The sequence below is a fragment of the Nematolebias whitei genome, chromosome 3, assembly GCF_014905685.2.
Source record: "Nematolebias whitei isolate Nwh7 chromosome 3, NemWhi1, whole genome shotgun sequence".
Classification (NCBI taxonomy): Eukaryota; Metazoa; Chordata; class Actinopteri; order Cyprinodontiformes; family Rivulidae; genus Nematolebias; species Nematolebias whitei.
Genome location: NC_056500.1, coordinates 10,779,672 through 10,793,955, shown reverse-complemented (window position 1 = coordinate 10,793,955; position 14,284 = coordinate 10,779,672). Strand labels below are relative to the sequence as shown.

Genomic DNA, 14,284 nt, shown 5'->3' with positions numbered 1-14,284 from the left:
TAAAAGGTTCCTTCTTGAATTTTTGAACATTTATAAATGTAAAATAGACTACTGGGAAACTATTAATCCAGATTTGCTAATTACGAGACTTGCAAAGAATCAAAATCCTTTTCAAAGTATTCAAGTACAAGAACTGGAGTGTAAAGCCCAGAAAACAAACATCCATTATCTTTTACCCGCTTCTTCCATTTTTGGGTCATGGTGGTCGCCAGTGCCCATGTCCAGCAGAAAACAAACAATTATGACAATTTTTAAAAGATGAAAATAATTAATTATTATTTAAAATATGAGGCGATTTAATAGTTTTGCACAGTACTGCATATAAAGATGTTACACATTTTACCGACTCTTAATGATGAAGAATAAAAACAAGGATTCTTCAAAACTGTTTAAAAAGCAGGTATTAACTGCAGTGAATCATCAGTAAAAACATGTTTGGCATCAGTGGAGACAATTTTTTTAATTATTACCCAAACACGCTGTGGTTTTCGTTGCAGGAAGCTGAGTTTGGTTGCCAGGCAACAAGTTATAGATGACGAGCTCATTTTCTAACTTGAACATTAAAGAGAAGCGTTGATCCGACGATACAAAACAACATTAAGTTTATCGGTTCTCTAAGTTTTTTTTTAACCACTTTTTGTAGCCAAAGTTGTCTTTTTTTTTTATCTCGGTAGAACTTCAGCTAAAAGACTGGTGCTGACGCTCGGCTGTTTTCTGAAAAGAGGTTGGTTTGTTTGGTGTGACAGGGTTTGTCTCTGGCACGGTGTGGTCTGTGGTCTGAGTCGACATTTTCATGAACAAGCATCCAGGTGGTGTGAGGTGATTGGCTAATAAATCCTGTCAACTTCGTTTAAAAAGATTATGACATCGCTCATCACCAAAAGGCGAAAGCTGTGTTTGTGAGATATTTTGCTAACAAACAGGTGCACGAACATTTAACAATGCCTTTACAACTGATTAACTTTTGGAGCTAATCTAATTTTAAAAATGGCTGCCACATCCACCTGATAACACAATCCATGTTACAAGTATTATGCTAAATTTAAGTGTGTTTGTAGCTAAGAGTCATTCAGAACTCTAAATGTTATACATTGTGCATTATATTTGCTTAAAACTTTAGAATCAACTGTTGGAGTCAACTGTGTTAGTCTGTTAGCAAAATATTGCTTGTACAATTGAGCAGATTTTAATGAATCGTATAACATGTAATCACTGAACGCACAGCTGCAACTAATTTCCAAATTCACGATGGCCACCACAGTTAATCCACCTTAGCTAGCACAAAAATGGCTACAGCTCGGTCAGTTTTATAGATGCTGAGCTCAAAATTTTACTGGTAATGTTTCCAAATGCTAAAAATGGAGAAATGCAAAACTCACAATAAGAGCCCCTTTATGAAAAATGTATTAATATTTGATGAATGGGTTATTGTTGAGGTTATAAGCTCTTTATAAAGCATTAAAATAACTTACAAAACAGTTAAGTTATAAGTAATATATATAAAACACTTAGTTAAGCATTATTAGCCTTTATAGAACGTTTGCTGTTTGCATTGAGTTTAGTTAAAAACTAAGAAACTAGAAAGAAATTTTATTTTATTTTTTACCTGAATGAATGAGGTTAATGAACAGAGTTTTAAAAAAAAGATGATTAATGCTCAATAAATCAGTGTTTACAAATTTGTGAATAACTTAATGAAGCATTAATAAATCCTTTATATAAGGGTTCTTATTGGGAAGTGGCACAAACTCAAAGTAAACATTTTATTTCTGTCCCAGTTTTTATTTTTTACTTTCTGTCAGTTAGGTACATTATAATTAAGCTGTGTTAAAAAAGAAACATTTAGTACTTTTCTATCTGTAAAGAAGTAATATAGTCGATGTCATGTTTGTGCCTCTTCATGCCATGATCTGCTGCTCAGTCACTCTGCCACGCCCCCTCTGCACTCACAGCTTAATCAGCGCTCATGCCCTACACCTGTTCCCCTCATTATTTAAGATCCGCTCTCACTCTGATTCCTGACCAGATTATCATACCATTCTTGGTTTATGATATCCATCCATCTTTTTCCTGATCATTTTCACGCCTGATTCTCAAGCCTTGTTCTTTGGATTCAACCTCACGCCTCGTTATCTGGATTTACCGCTCTGCCTGCTCCTCGTCTGATTCTGCTCTGCCCATCTGACCCTGGTACGACTACGTTTTCTGCCTCATGGATTTTGGATTTACGGATTACCCCTTTGGATGTGTTCTTGGACTTCTGACTCCCCGTGCTTGACCCCTGCTTCGCCTTTTGGACCACGACCCTGCATTGCCCTATACTGTCCGCATCTTTAAAGGCCTCCCTCTGCAGCTGCCTTCCCACCAGTTGTGGTGACGTCATAACTTCAAGCTCTGTCAGGTGGCTCTTACCCCACCTGCCTGTGAAGACGTGTTCTCACAGCTGGATCCTGACACACCTGCAAAATCAACAAGTGTTTTTCTTGTTTTTACACTCTTGTTGTCTGGCTGAATTGTTGAATTCAAAAATCTGGTTCTTGACAATATAGACCAAACCAGTGAGGTAGTTTTGCTTCTGTCTGACTTATCTGTAAAGCCAAGGATCTTTAAAGTTCCTCATTACAAACTATGAAAATTTCAAAAAGTTATCCTAAGGTATATCAAATAGTGCAGTTTGACACAGTAGAGTGGTGGCGTTTACTACAGTAGATTTCCAAATATTTAGATTTTTGCTTTTTTCATTCTAAAATATGGGTCCACATGGTAGAGTAAAAACTGAAATTACTGTAATACCCATGTATGGAGACTAGGGGAACAAACATGAGCAGCTTTAAGGGTTGCAAGCTCAATCAACCAGGTAGGTGACAACAACAAAAATAAATTGTCGTCTGGACCAGTTTCTTTAAATGAGAAACATTTCATCCCCCATCCAGAGGACTTCCTCAGTTCATACATAGATAGATATATCCAATATATCTACTGCATATCCCATCTCCTTTCACTTTTTATGAATTATGGAATTCTGGTGTTTTGCACTAAAAGTCTACTTTTGAGATTCCAACAGGAGGTTGGTTTGAAACACAGCAGTGAAGGTTACCTATGGGACAGATCCAGTTGGCAGGCCATAGACTGAGGAAGTCCTCTGGATGGGGGATGAAACGTTTCTCATTAAAAAAAGGCCCTGATGACACTATTTAACCTTTTTTATCTTCTACCTGGATGATTACAACCCTTTTTTCTGATCTACTTTGGCCTTGGTTGTCCTCAGGCTGTTTCTGTGAGTAGCAAGTTGGTCATCTAGCCTAAAACATTTTGATTGTTGTACATTTGCTGGGTAGCAATGTGTCTGAGACCCAGTCTACATCATCCTCAGCTTCTTCATTTTCTCTTCACTTTCAACACTCACAGCTTCTCTGGAGGAGATAAAGGCGTGGATGCAGCAAAATTTCCTTCACCTCCACAGTTCAAAAACGTAAGCAACTCAAATTGGTACCAAATTCAACAACAAAAAATCCTCAGTATCACTTTCTCTGGCCAGAACATTTCTCTTTCCAGTACAGTCACCAATCTTGGTGTCATTTTCGATCCTCAGCTCACCTTTGAAAGCCATATAAAGCATAGCTGTAAAACTTCTTGTTTTCATCTTGGAAATATTGCAAAACTTCGGTCTACACTCTCCTTCACCTATGCAGAAGAGCTCGTCCATGCCTTTGTCTCCTCCAGACTGGACTACTGCAATGCACTTCTCATGGGGATTCCTGGAGAGAACATACAAAAATGTATGTCCAGAACAGCGCTGCCAGGGTCCTGATAGGTGCGTATGCATGAGCACATCACCCCTGTACTCCATTCACCTCACCGGTTTCCTGTTTCTGCCCGGATCACGTACAAAATGTATCTGCTCATTTTCCAATGCTTGTATGGTAATGTGCCATCTTATTTAAAAGAACTTCTCACCCATCATTGTACTTCACGCACTCACTTCTCTTCCAACACTCATTATCTTTTCACTCCCAGGTCTCGGTCCTGCACAAAAGGAGACCGGGCTTTCTCCTGCGCTGCCTCTCGGCTGTGGAACGCCCTGCCCTCATATCTGCGGGCCCCACAGACCGTGACATGTTTTAAAAAAGGTCTTAAAACTTTTCGTTTTAACCAGTTTAATTGCTTGAATTGTACTTTTGTTTTTTATTGCACCCATAGTTCTTATTTATTATCTGTATTTTGTTCATTTTTAGGTTTTGATGTGAATTTTCCGTGGCATTATCTTCCTGGTTGTTCTTCCTCTCAGTTGCTCTTTGTGGTTGCTTTTGCTTTTGATATTATCTGATGTTCACTCGTTGTAGCACTTTGAGCTCTATTGTGAATGTAAAGTGCGTTATAAATAAAAGTTGTTGTTGTTGTTGTTGTTGTTCTAATTATTATTATGATGATTGATTGTTTTGGATGGGTGTGTTTTGCATGTGTTAAAATTCTACTTTTGCGATTCCAACAGTAGGTTGGCTTGAAACACAGCAGTGAAGGCTACCTTTGGGACAGATCAGGTTGGCAGGCCGTAGACTGAGGAAGTCCTCTGGATGAGGGACGAAACGTTTCTCACTTAAAGAAACTGATCCAGATGACACGATTTAACCTTTTTTGTTGTTGTACAGCATAATGCACCGACACGAGACAAACAAAATGACAGCATACTTAAAGAGACATTAATGAGGGAAAAATAACAAATACTTGGGGTGATTACAGATTAGGGACAGGTGAAGGTGGCAGGATGGCTGGAAAAATACTGAGAAGGCTGACAGAGGGAGAGATGACACGGGAAAATCCAGGACACTGACCGTGACATCAACCATGTTATGATGTTTGCAAACTATCCCACATACCACTGGATAGACTTAAAAGAAAAACTTTCAGAAAGTAATCCTTGGGTGTAGCTCTAGATCAGATGAAGTTCTGAGTCTAATTCAAGATGGCCGCAACAATTAATCAACCTTAACCGACAGAAATGGCTATAAATCAGTCACATTTACAGACACTGAGCTAAAATTAGACGTGGTCATAGCTGAGTCCTCAACATGTAGCCTACTCATAATATTACATGGAACCGTGCATTTCCTTATTTTTCAAGATTTGATAAAACCGGATATAACTCGTGTCATGTCATCCCTCAGCATGTGATGATGAGTTTACAACTCTGGCATCATGTGTGCTGGGTGATATGCATTCCTTCAAGGATGCTGAGCCTTTAACTTCTGTGAGTTGTCGTCGTCAACAAACGAAGCTCCAGTTTGTATTACTTCACTCACCTCGGTGATCAAACTTGTCCAGGAATAAAATGTAAAAGTTTTTAATAACAGGTGTTATAATCTTTTACCTGGGGAAAACAGCTTGTGACTCACTACGCAGGACCTAAAATTAAAACGGCTGCACACTGAATTACAGGTTATAATGTAATTTGTGATAGTAAGTCTAGATCTTAAAAAAAAAAAAAAAAAGTTGCTGCAACAAACCGGAACTTTCTAAACGTCTGTTCAAAGAATGACTTTTCACCTTCATTTGGAGTTTTTTCCGGTTGCTTTTTCCCTTCCTACTTCACTCTTCGTGTGTCAATCAAATAAAAAATAATATGAAAACAGGTATGTCACAGATTTTTATGCACACCAGTCTATATCACACTTGTGACTTTTATTTTGAAGGCTTTATGTTTACACTTGGCCTGTTTGTGTGACTTTAAAAGAATGAAGTGTGTGTGACATGGAGAACAACTTTACCAAATAAGACTCTGTGTGTGTGCGTGTGTGTGTTTGGATGTGTGTGGACCATTTTCAGTGAGAGGAGGAAGTGTTGTGACAGAAACTGCAGGCCTCTCCTGTAGTCCACTTCCTCCTCACACCTCATCACTGCCTCTTGTGAAACCCTCAGTGTTGTACAAGAAACAGGGTCTCTTCCTGCAGCTGCACTCGGCTCACTTCTAAAACCTTCTTGAACCAACCAAACACCATGTACTAACACCATGCTTATATCAAATTCATATTTTTACGTTTATTTTAGAATCAACGCACAATTTTACCAATATAGCTGCTCTTTGCTACATGGCTGTGTCTGTTTCCAGTTCCCTATCAGTAAAAAATTGAGTTTTCATCCAAAAATCAGCCTCAAGTCAAAGCACAAAGTAAAGCAATCACTATATTTTCCTGCTTGGAGCTGTTCTCACTCAAAAAGCTTGTTCTGAAAAAGAGGAAACTCACCCTGTTGCTGAGAAGAAGCTGAATTTCACTAAGAAACTGTATATTTAAACACTCCAGTGCTTCCCTTCTCATGGCCTTAAAGCATCTTCTTTAGCGTTTAACTGAGAGCCTTGTGACATCAAATCAATTTCATAACTTTCTGCTACCAGTTTAGAAATATTCAAGCTATCGAAAAGCTACTAACAAAACCCCAGCACCTCAACTTTAAACAGTTACTGCTTTGAGATGCCAAACCCGAGTTCATACAAGTCCAACGCTGCTCAGAGGATATGAAAGTATACTGCACCATTGTTCCAGCGAGCCTGTCCTCCTCTGGTTGTCCACTGTCCAGAGAGTGTGTGTTTGTGTGTGTGTGCTGCTTGACCTCCTCAGACTGCAGCCATCACACACAGGTGGGGGGACAGTCACAGCCAACACCAGCCAGCAAACTACAAGACATCCAGCAGAGCAGTCAAAACTACTTCCTCATACTCCCACTGACGGTGTGTGTGTGAAACAAGAACTGCTCTCTCTCTCACACACACACGGTGATGCACATGCTCACCACACAAAGCTGATCAGTTACTTCTGTATTTCTGTCATGCTTAGAGCCCGTCAGGCGTTTAGGTAATGACAGGTGGACAGTGTTTGCCAGCTGCAGGTATCCAAGTTTTGCACCACAATTAGCCGGTCCGATTGTTGATGGCAACAACGACCGCAGGGGGGTCATTATCTGCAGCGTGTTGCCAAATGATGGGTGTTTCAGTTCAGTGAGCTGCCGGCTCCACCCAGGCTGTGGTTGCTTCATGAGGTGTTTGTGTTGTCAGAGAGTTCTGCTGCTTCCAACGCCCCTCATGTGCTCAGGAAGAGTGTGTATGTAGTGGGTTGGGGTGGGGTGGGGGGGGGTCAGGTGTCAAACCGAACTTCTTTTGGCTGTTTTATGTCATTTTTGAGGTTAAATGTTTCAGATTCCTACATTCAAAAGACAAATCAGTGTCAGTCTGGTCTCCTACATAGCAGTGATTTGGCGCTGAATTTTCATCACTTTGTGTATACGAGCTCAAATTTGTCTATATATGGTAAGTTATGAAGGACCTGCTCGCCTCCATTCTGGACCTGCCTGAACCCAGCCGGTCAAAGCAGATGGCTGCTTGTCCTGAGCCTGAGTCTGCTGGGGGGTTTCTTCCTGTTATGACCGAGTTTTTCCTTTCCACTGTTGCCTTTGTGCTTGCTCAGGGTGGGAGACTGAGACAAAATGGACTCTGGACTCTGCTTCCTTCCTTAGATGGATAACTTTACTAATTGGCATTTATAATACATGTGAATGTTTTTGTCCAGTGCCCTGAGATGACATCTGTTGTGACTTGGAGCTATATAAATAAACTGAACCGAACGGAATATAATAAAATATATACCGTAGTACAGATTTCAGTTGTCGGGCTTCTCTTGTGGAACAAACTTCCAGTTTCTGTCAGTGAGGCTAACACTGTCCAATTTAAAGACTAGGATTCTTTCCTTTTTGATTAATCCTATAGTTAGGGTTAGCTTGGGCTTCCTGAGCAATCCCTTAGTTATGCTGCTATAGGTTTGGACCGCTACCACAACCACACCTGAACCAGCCCCTCGGGTATTTCCATCTCCTTTCTGTCCTCTCAAACTCCAGCTGGTCGAGGCAGGTGGCTGCTGGACGTTTCTTTCCACTGTCGCCAACACGCTGCTCATGATGAGGGATCGTGATAAATTAAAGTCACAATGTAATCTGCCGGCTTCCTCAGATAAATAACTTACTATCTGGCATTTCATAAAATATTGAAGGTGAATTTATTGTAATATATCTACTGTACATCCAGTCTCCGTTTACTTATTTTGTCCTTCTTGTACTGTTTTTATTATGCATCACATTATATAAAATGTTTATTCTTGATGTCAAATGTCTGCTGCTGTACCACAGTTACCTGAAAGGGAGTGATAAAGAACCTGTCCTATAGAGGGGATGATTTCACTATGTTGAATTTACAAGCAGACCTGAATGGTAAATAATTTGAACGTTATGTATCGTGTCCTGAGATAACCTTTATAGTGAATTGTCTTTGTATACATGAACTGAACTGAAGTGATGGCAAAAATGGGCTACACCAAATAAATTTGAGTCTAACTTGCAGTATTTGATGCCACTGCTGAGTGATGTCAGATTCATTTATACTAAAAAGGAAGGAAGGGGTTGTTGCTTCATTTCTGTTTTCCAAAGCAGCAGCAGTATCCAGAAATAAATCATGACTGATGAACTAAACCTCGAGCTGGACGATGAGCTGGCCTGGTACATCCATCCATCCATCCATTTTCTTTACCCGTTTATTCCATTTTGGGTCACGGGGGTCGCTGGTGCCCATGTCCAGCAATCACTGTGCGAGGGGCGGGGTACACCCTGGACGGGTCGCAAGTCCATCACAGGGCCACATAGAAACAAACGAGACAAACAACCATTCACTCTCTCACTCACACCTAGGGACAATTTAGAGTTACCAATCAGCCTAACATGCATGTTTTTGGTCTGTGGGAGGAAACCGGAGTACCCGGAGAAAACCCACGCATGCACGGAGAGAACATGCAAACTCCACCCAGAAAGGCCCCTGGACCGGGGTTTTGAACCAGGGACCTGCTCGCTGAGAGGCAGCAGCTCTACCAGTTGCGCCACCGTGCTGCGGCCTGGTACAATAAAAGTAAATAAATAAATAACAAATGTGAGTGTGTGTGTGTGTGTGTGGAATAAATCAAATCTCTCAAGTTTTTATGAGTTTAATATTTATTTTTTAAAAGATGCACGAGGAGAACAAATGGATCATTTCCTATATCATTAAACCGCATACAGTACATGTATAATTAGCATGTGAAAAACAATAACAGTAACCAGTACAATTAATTTTCTTCTTCTTTTTGTACACAGATTAAACAGATTTACTGCTCAGTGTGAATTCTGGTTTTCAGCCTAATTACATGACGATATGAACCTTTCTAAAGACTAATCAGACGTGTTTTACACCAACGCGTCCAAACAACCAGAGAAAACTAAATGAAGGCGGATACTGTGATCAGATTTCAGCTGTTGGAAGAATCTGGTGTTGTTGGGTGACAAAAAGTTACGGTTATGGGAAATCTTTCACTTTAAAACACACCTGACCGTGCTGCGCTAAAGGTAAAGACATTATGGAGAATTAAAAGTCCCACTTCTTCAACTTCATAACTAATAACTGAACACTTAAGTGTTGTAAATGATTTTCAGCTACCACCACACCAAATTGTAGCTGGTTATGTGTAAAAATGGCTGAGTTACAGCTATTTATGTGTTTGCCAAGTCTGATAATCTGTGGCAGCCATCTAAAATTGGATTGACTCCAAAGGTTAATCAAATATAAAGGTACATCCATGGATTATTTCCTGAAAGATTCCTGAAAATCCGCTGAGCGGTTCACAATATATTTTGCTAACAGACAGGCAAACACACAGACAAAAATAACAAAGTTGTTTTGTCTTCCGGCGATGGACAAAAACAGGCTCAAAATGTGCAACGAGAAGCCTTCAGTCACAAAAAAGTGATTTGAAAATGATTTCCTGCAAACTGATACCTGATCACAGCACAGAGCTGAGGCACTGAAAACACAACCAAGGTGCAAAAATGGAGCCTGAACCTGGATTTGACCTGGAAAACCATCTGTGGATTAACCTAATTTTGACATTAAAGACAAAAACGCTGAATATAAAACTATAAATACGCCTCCTGCGCTCCACTCGGATTATAACCAGACACAGTTGAGATTTTACATACATTTTCTTCACCCCACGCATTCGTAAACATGATTCTCCAACTTTATTCCCACAATAAAATGTTTGCCAATGCAAAAAACAAACAAAAAAACGAGAGAAACATACAATATTTTGACGTTTCTCAGAGGAACTATTCAGATGAGAGTTGAATTTTTAAAGAGTGAACATGAAGGGAACCTGCAGGGCTGCACTTATACATCTCATGTCTGGCCTGCAGGTTGAAAATATAACAAAGTACTCAAACTGGCTTTTAAACAATAGATTTAAACATTTATCTAACTGATAACTGAAAACAGTCAAATAGCACCATTGAAAACCAAAGCACCATTAATAATCATTGCAGCTTATCCCCACAGAGACAGTCATTTCCTCTCATAACAATGACCGAGCGACTTTTAGTTTTGCACAGAGCTGCTGAAGCGATGACGTCACAGACGTGTCGTGAGTCACTCTTTTAAACCTCTTGGGCAGCGTTTCTAAAATGATTTTCTGCTGGATGGACAAACGGCACAAACGCAGAACTAAAGGTGTCCAGACGGAAGCGCTCGCCGAGATGCGTCACACGACACAGACGAGATCTTTCCAAGAAGTTCGGCATGCGACACGATGTTTCCCTTCCTGTGTTTAAAACGAGAGACAACTGTTCGTGTGAATTCAAGCGAATAAACAAATGGTGTCATTGTTTACATGTGCTGCGTTCACGACTCGGTGAGCTCAGCAGCGTCTTGGCTTTGCGTAAAGATTTCAGACATTAGAGAGAAAACGTCTCGTGTCATCCCTCACTTCTTTATATTTTACTTCCAAGAAGACAAACTTTCTTTAAAGTTGCCTTAAAATGTTTCAGAGTTGTTGTTTTTTTAAACCTTTCTACTAACTTTCAGTCCACTACCTGACCATTTTCAGATAAATACTTCTTTCTTTGTTTTACAAAACACTAAATTCTGATCTATGAATCGTTCAGGTTTATAAATGCTCCTAAACTCACGGGACCGACTGGTGTTGCGTCGACGCCTAACAGAAGATTTTGCAAATAAACGATTTTACAGGAATATTCAAGCCGTCTGTCACAAAGAGACAATTTATTCTAATTCTCAAGCTGAATCCATGAAAAATACCAAAGACAACAATTTAACTGGCAAAAATTGCTTATTTTAGCATCAAACACGTGATTCTCAAAAAGCTGTTAACTGGCAAACAGTATGATCGACTGAAGGATAATGAATGGATGATGAAAGATGACGGAAAGGATGATGAAATCTCGGGCATAGCCCCAAAGAACCTCACTGACCTACACAAGGTGAGGTCAGTGAACAAGGTCAGGCTGATTCTGGCAGATCCTGATCACCCACTCCCAAACAGACCACAAAACTCATTCATCCCTGTAGCGATCAGGCTTCTCAACCAACAGTGATGATTTCTATAGTTATTTTAATGTCTTGTCTAGTATGGATGTTTTGTCTGCCTGACTGTGGATAATAAAGGTTTTTGAACTTGATGTATCACTGGTCTTTTTGGATTGAAAAATATAACTGAATTAACATGACTTCTGCTGTAGAAAGCTTTTTATTTTTTAGGTCTGAGACTTCTTTTTATGTCCATTTTCTCCCTTTTACACACAAAAAGCTCAATATGATGTCATGGTCAGGTCGTTTTGGACAAAAACGGAGAAAGCTTTAAAAGCTTTTTAGAATATCCCCTAAAAATATGTTGAAATCACTTGAAAAGGTTATATTTAGTCTGGCTGCTTGACAAAAAAACATACAAAGACATTGGAGGTAGCTTCAACTCTTTGCCCAGTCCTGTACATCTAACGCTCAATAAAAATGAGAAGAAAAAAAACAACCTTTGACTAAGAATCCAAAACTAAGTGATTTTTTTGACAGATTCACATGATTAATACTACTTCTCCAGATTTGCTTAATGCATTTTGTACATAAAAACTGCATTTGACCCTGTTGCATTCACACATGAACCAAAAAAAGAATAAATCTATGTTCTTACCTATATTTTTAAAATTAGCTAGAATATGGAAAGCTTTAACGTGGATGTTGTCTCACAGCAGACTAAACGAATCACAAATACATCAATTAAAAAACATAAAATATTTAAATTCCTCCACTCAAAGTGCACCTTTGAGCATTTGGTTAAAAGAAAAAGGAAGCTTTAAGCTCAACCACACGCAATCTGGAATGTGAAAATGACTCAATCTAGAATATTTAGCTGACAACATTAAAGGTCTGTGCTGTTTTTACTGTGTTGCTGCTGAGGCGATAATGCAAAACCGTCTAAAAATGGCAGGATTGTGGCTACGTCACTGCACAACTCCCACAAAGAGGTCCAATCAAATCCCTTAACTTTAAACACACGTTTGTGCAAAAAATATATATAAAAATAAAAACTAAAACTTGATGAATCCACTGATACGCACAAAGAAAATACCATGAAACAGTGTAATGATAGGAAGGAAACACGTTTTTTCTTTTCCTATTATTCTTTTTGGGGACAAATATACTATTACTCCTTTTAAAAAGTGGGTTTTTACAATATTTAGAGCAGAACAGTTACTGCCTGCCAACACACAGATCGTGGATAAACATTTAGGCCACTTTAGTGGAGCTTAAAGTACGACTCCTGTGGCCGAAGTGACACGTCGTAGCACCAAAATCTTACAACAGAGGGAAGGTTTAGAGAGACTGAGAGAGAAAAGGGTCATCCCTCCATCTCTCTGCCTCACCACGTTGCAGCAACTCCTCGTCCTCCAGTGAATGTTTGAACTCAGACCGAGCTGCTTTTATCCTTGAGATTTCAGACCTGGATCCTCAGAGAGAAAGCACATCCCTCTGGCCAGTTCCAGAACGACATCACCGAAAAGTCCCACACCTGTTCGGACAGAGGCGGGGTGAGGCTGCTGAAAGGCTCAGTGGGAAGGGTTCTGTGCGACCCAGACATGGATGCTGACAGCTTCACGGTGTCAGTGTCCCTGGCAGGTCTTGCAGCACATTTGTCTGAAATAGCGCCGATTGCAGAACTTAAATTTGAGCACCAGGGGGCAGTATGCCACAGTGTTCACATCTTTACACTCTGCAGGGGGGGACAAAAGAAGAATTACAGCTTCATCAGAGCATTAGTGTTCCAGACATAATCACTTATTCATTTCCATGCTTTGTCTTAATTTACTCCAATATAAGCTTACTTTGATTATCTGTATCATTCCCTTTTTAGGAATGATTATTGTTTAAACCCCCAAATTTATCTAAAACCCCCATCTTTTTCATCTTGCTGCAGACTTTTATTGCCTGGATGGATTCAAGAATTTGTTTTAATCTACAGTAAAAGTTGCTCTCTCATGAATCTGAAAAGTTTTTAGATGAAGGAACATCTACTGTGGTTAGTAAAACAAAAAAACAATAATAATTAAATAAAATAAAATAATCGGCCCCCACCTGAACTGAACTACCTTTTTAAAAAAGTACATCAATAACGTTATTTACCCTTAGCGGATGCTTTGAGTAGCTTTCTCTTGACAATTTTTTTGTAAGGCTCAAATTGCTGGTTTGCAGCAAGAAAAAAAAACTCATAAAGAGTAAATTAAAACAATTGACTTAATGTTTCAATGCAAAAATAAAAAGATTTTCAAAATAATTACAAAGCTTAAACATTCTGAATGCTCTCTGAAAAGCTACAAGAAACTCAAATAAAAAGTGAGACTGCAAGACAGTGGACATTACCAGAGTGGATATTTGACCTCTGACCTTCAGGGTTGTTTGTATTGATGGGCAGACTGAGGTCACATTTGCTCTTGCATTGCTGCATGGCTGCAGGCCGATGATGGTCCAGACACTCGTTGGACGGCTGGCCGGTGTGGGACAGACACTGCACCGAGCGCATCTCCTGACCCAGACCACACTTGGCCGAACACTGGAACAAGACGTTTACCGTTCAGATAAAATGACAACATAATGGGAAAAGAGAAGACTGGAAGGATCTCATCTTTAGTTCTGCAAGTAAGACTTTATTATCACACCCCTAAAGCTTAAATATCATACGTTACGTAGACATATTAACGTCAAATACGTTGATGAAACACCAACTTCCTGAAGACGCTTCCTGTAAATCTCTTAATACTGCTTCTTTAAGACATTTAAAGGTTTAGCATTCCTTAAAGGAATGCATATCGTCCGCCACCGTTCATGTCAGCGTTTTAAACTGAGATCATCCTGTAATGAGAAATGATGGAGTTG

At 39.6% G+C, this 14,284-nt stretch overlaps 2 protein-coding genes across 2 annotated transcripts in view; both read right to left on the bottom strand.

The window, feature by feature from the left end:
* The window catches only part of myo1f (myosin IF), a 21,903-nt gene extending 19,520 nt beyond the window's left edge, over positions 1–2,383 (bottom strand). Inside the window, exon 1 of the mRNA XM_037697842.1 lies at positions 2,144–2,383. Coding sequence (XP_037553770.1) covers positions 2,144–2,383 — 240 coding nt within the window. The remainder of the gene's footprint in view (positions 1–2,143) is intronic.
* A 10,631-nt stretch (positions 2,384–13,014) lies between these two features.
* adamts10 (ADAM metallopeptidase with thrombospondin type 1 motif, 10) overlaps positions 13,015–14,284 on the bottom strand; it is a 48,686-nt gene continuing 47,416 nt past the window's right edge. Inside the window, exons 24-25 of the mRNA XM_037697985.1 lie at positions 13,796–13,961; positions 13,015–13,124 (exon numbers count right to left, since the gene is read on the bottom strand). Coding sequence (XP_037553913.1) covers positions 13,015–13,124; positions 13,796–13,961 — 276 coding nt within the window. The remainder of the gene's footprint in view (positions 13,125–13,795; positions 13,962–14,284) is intronic.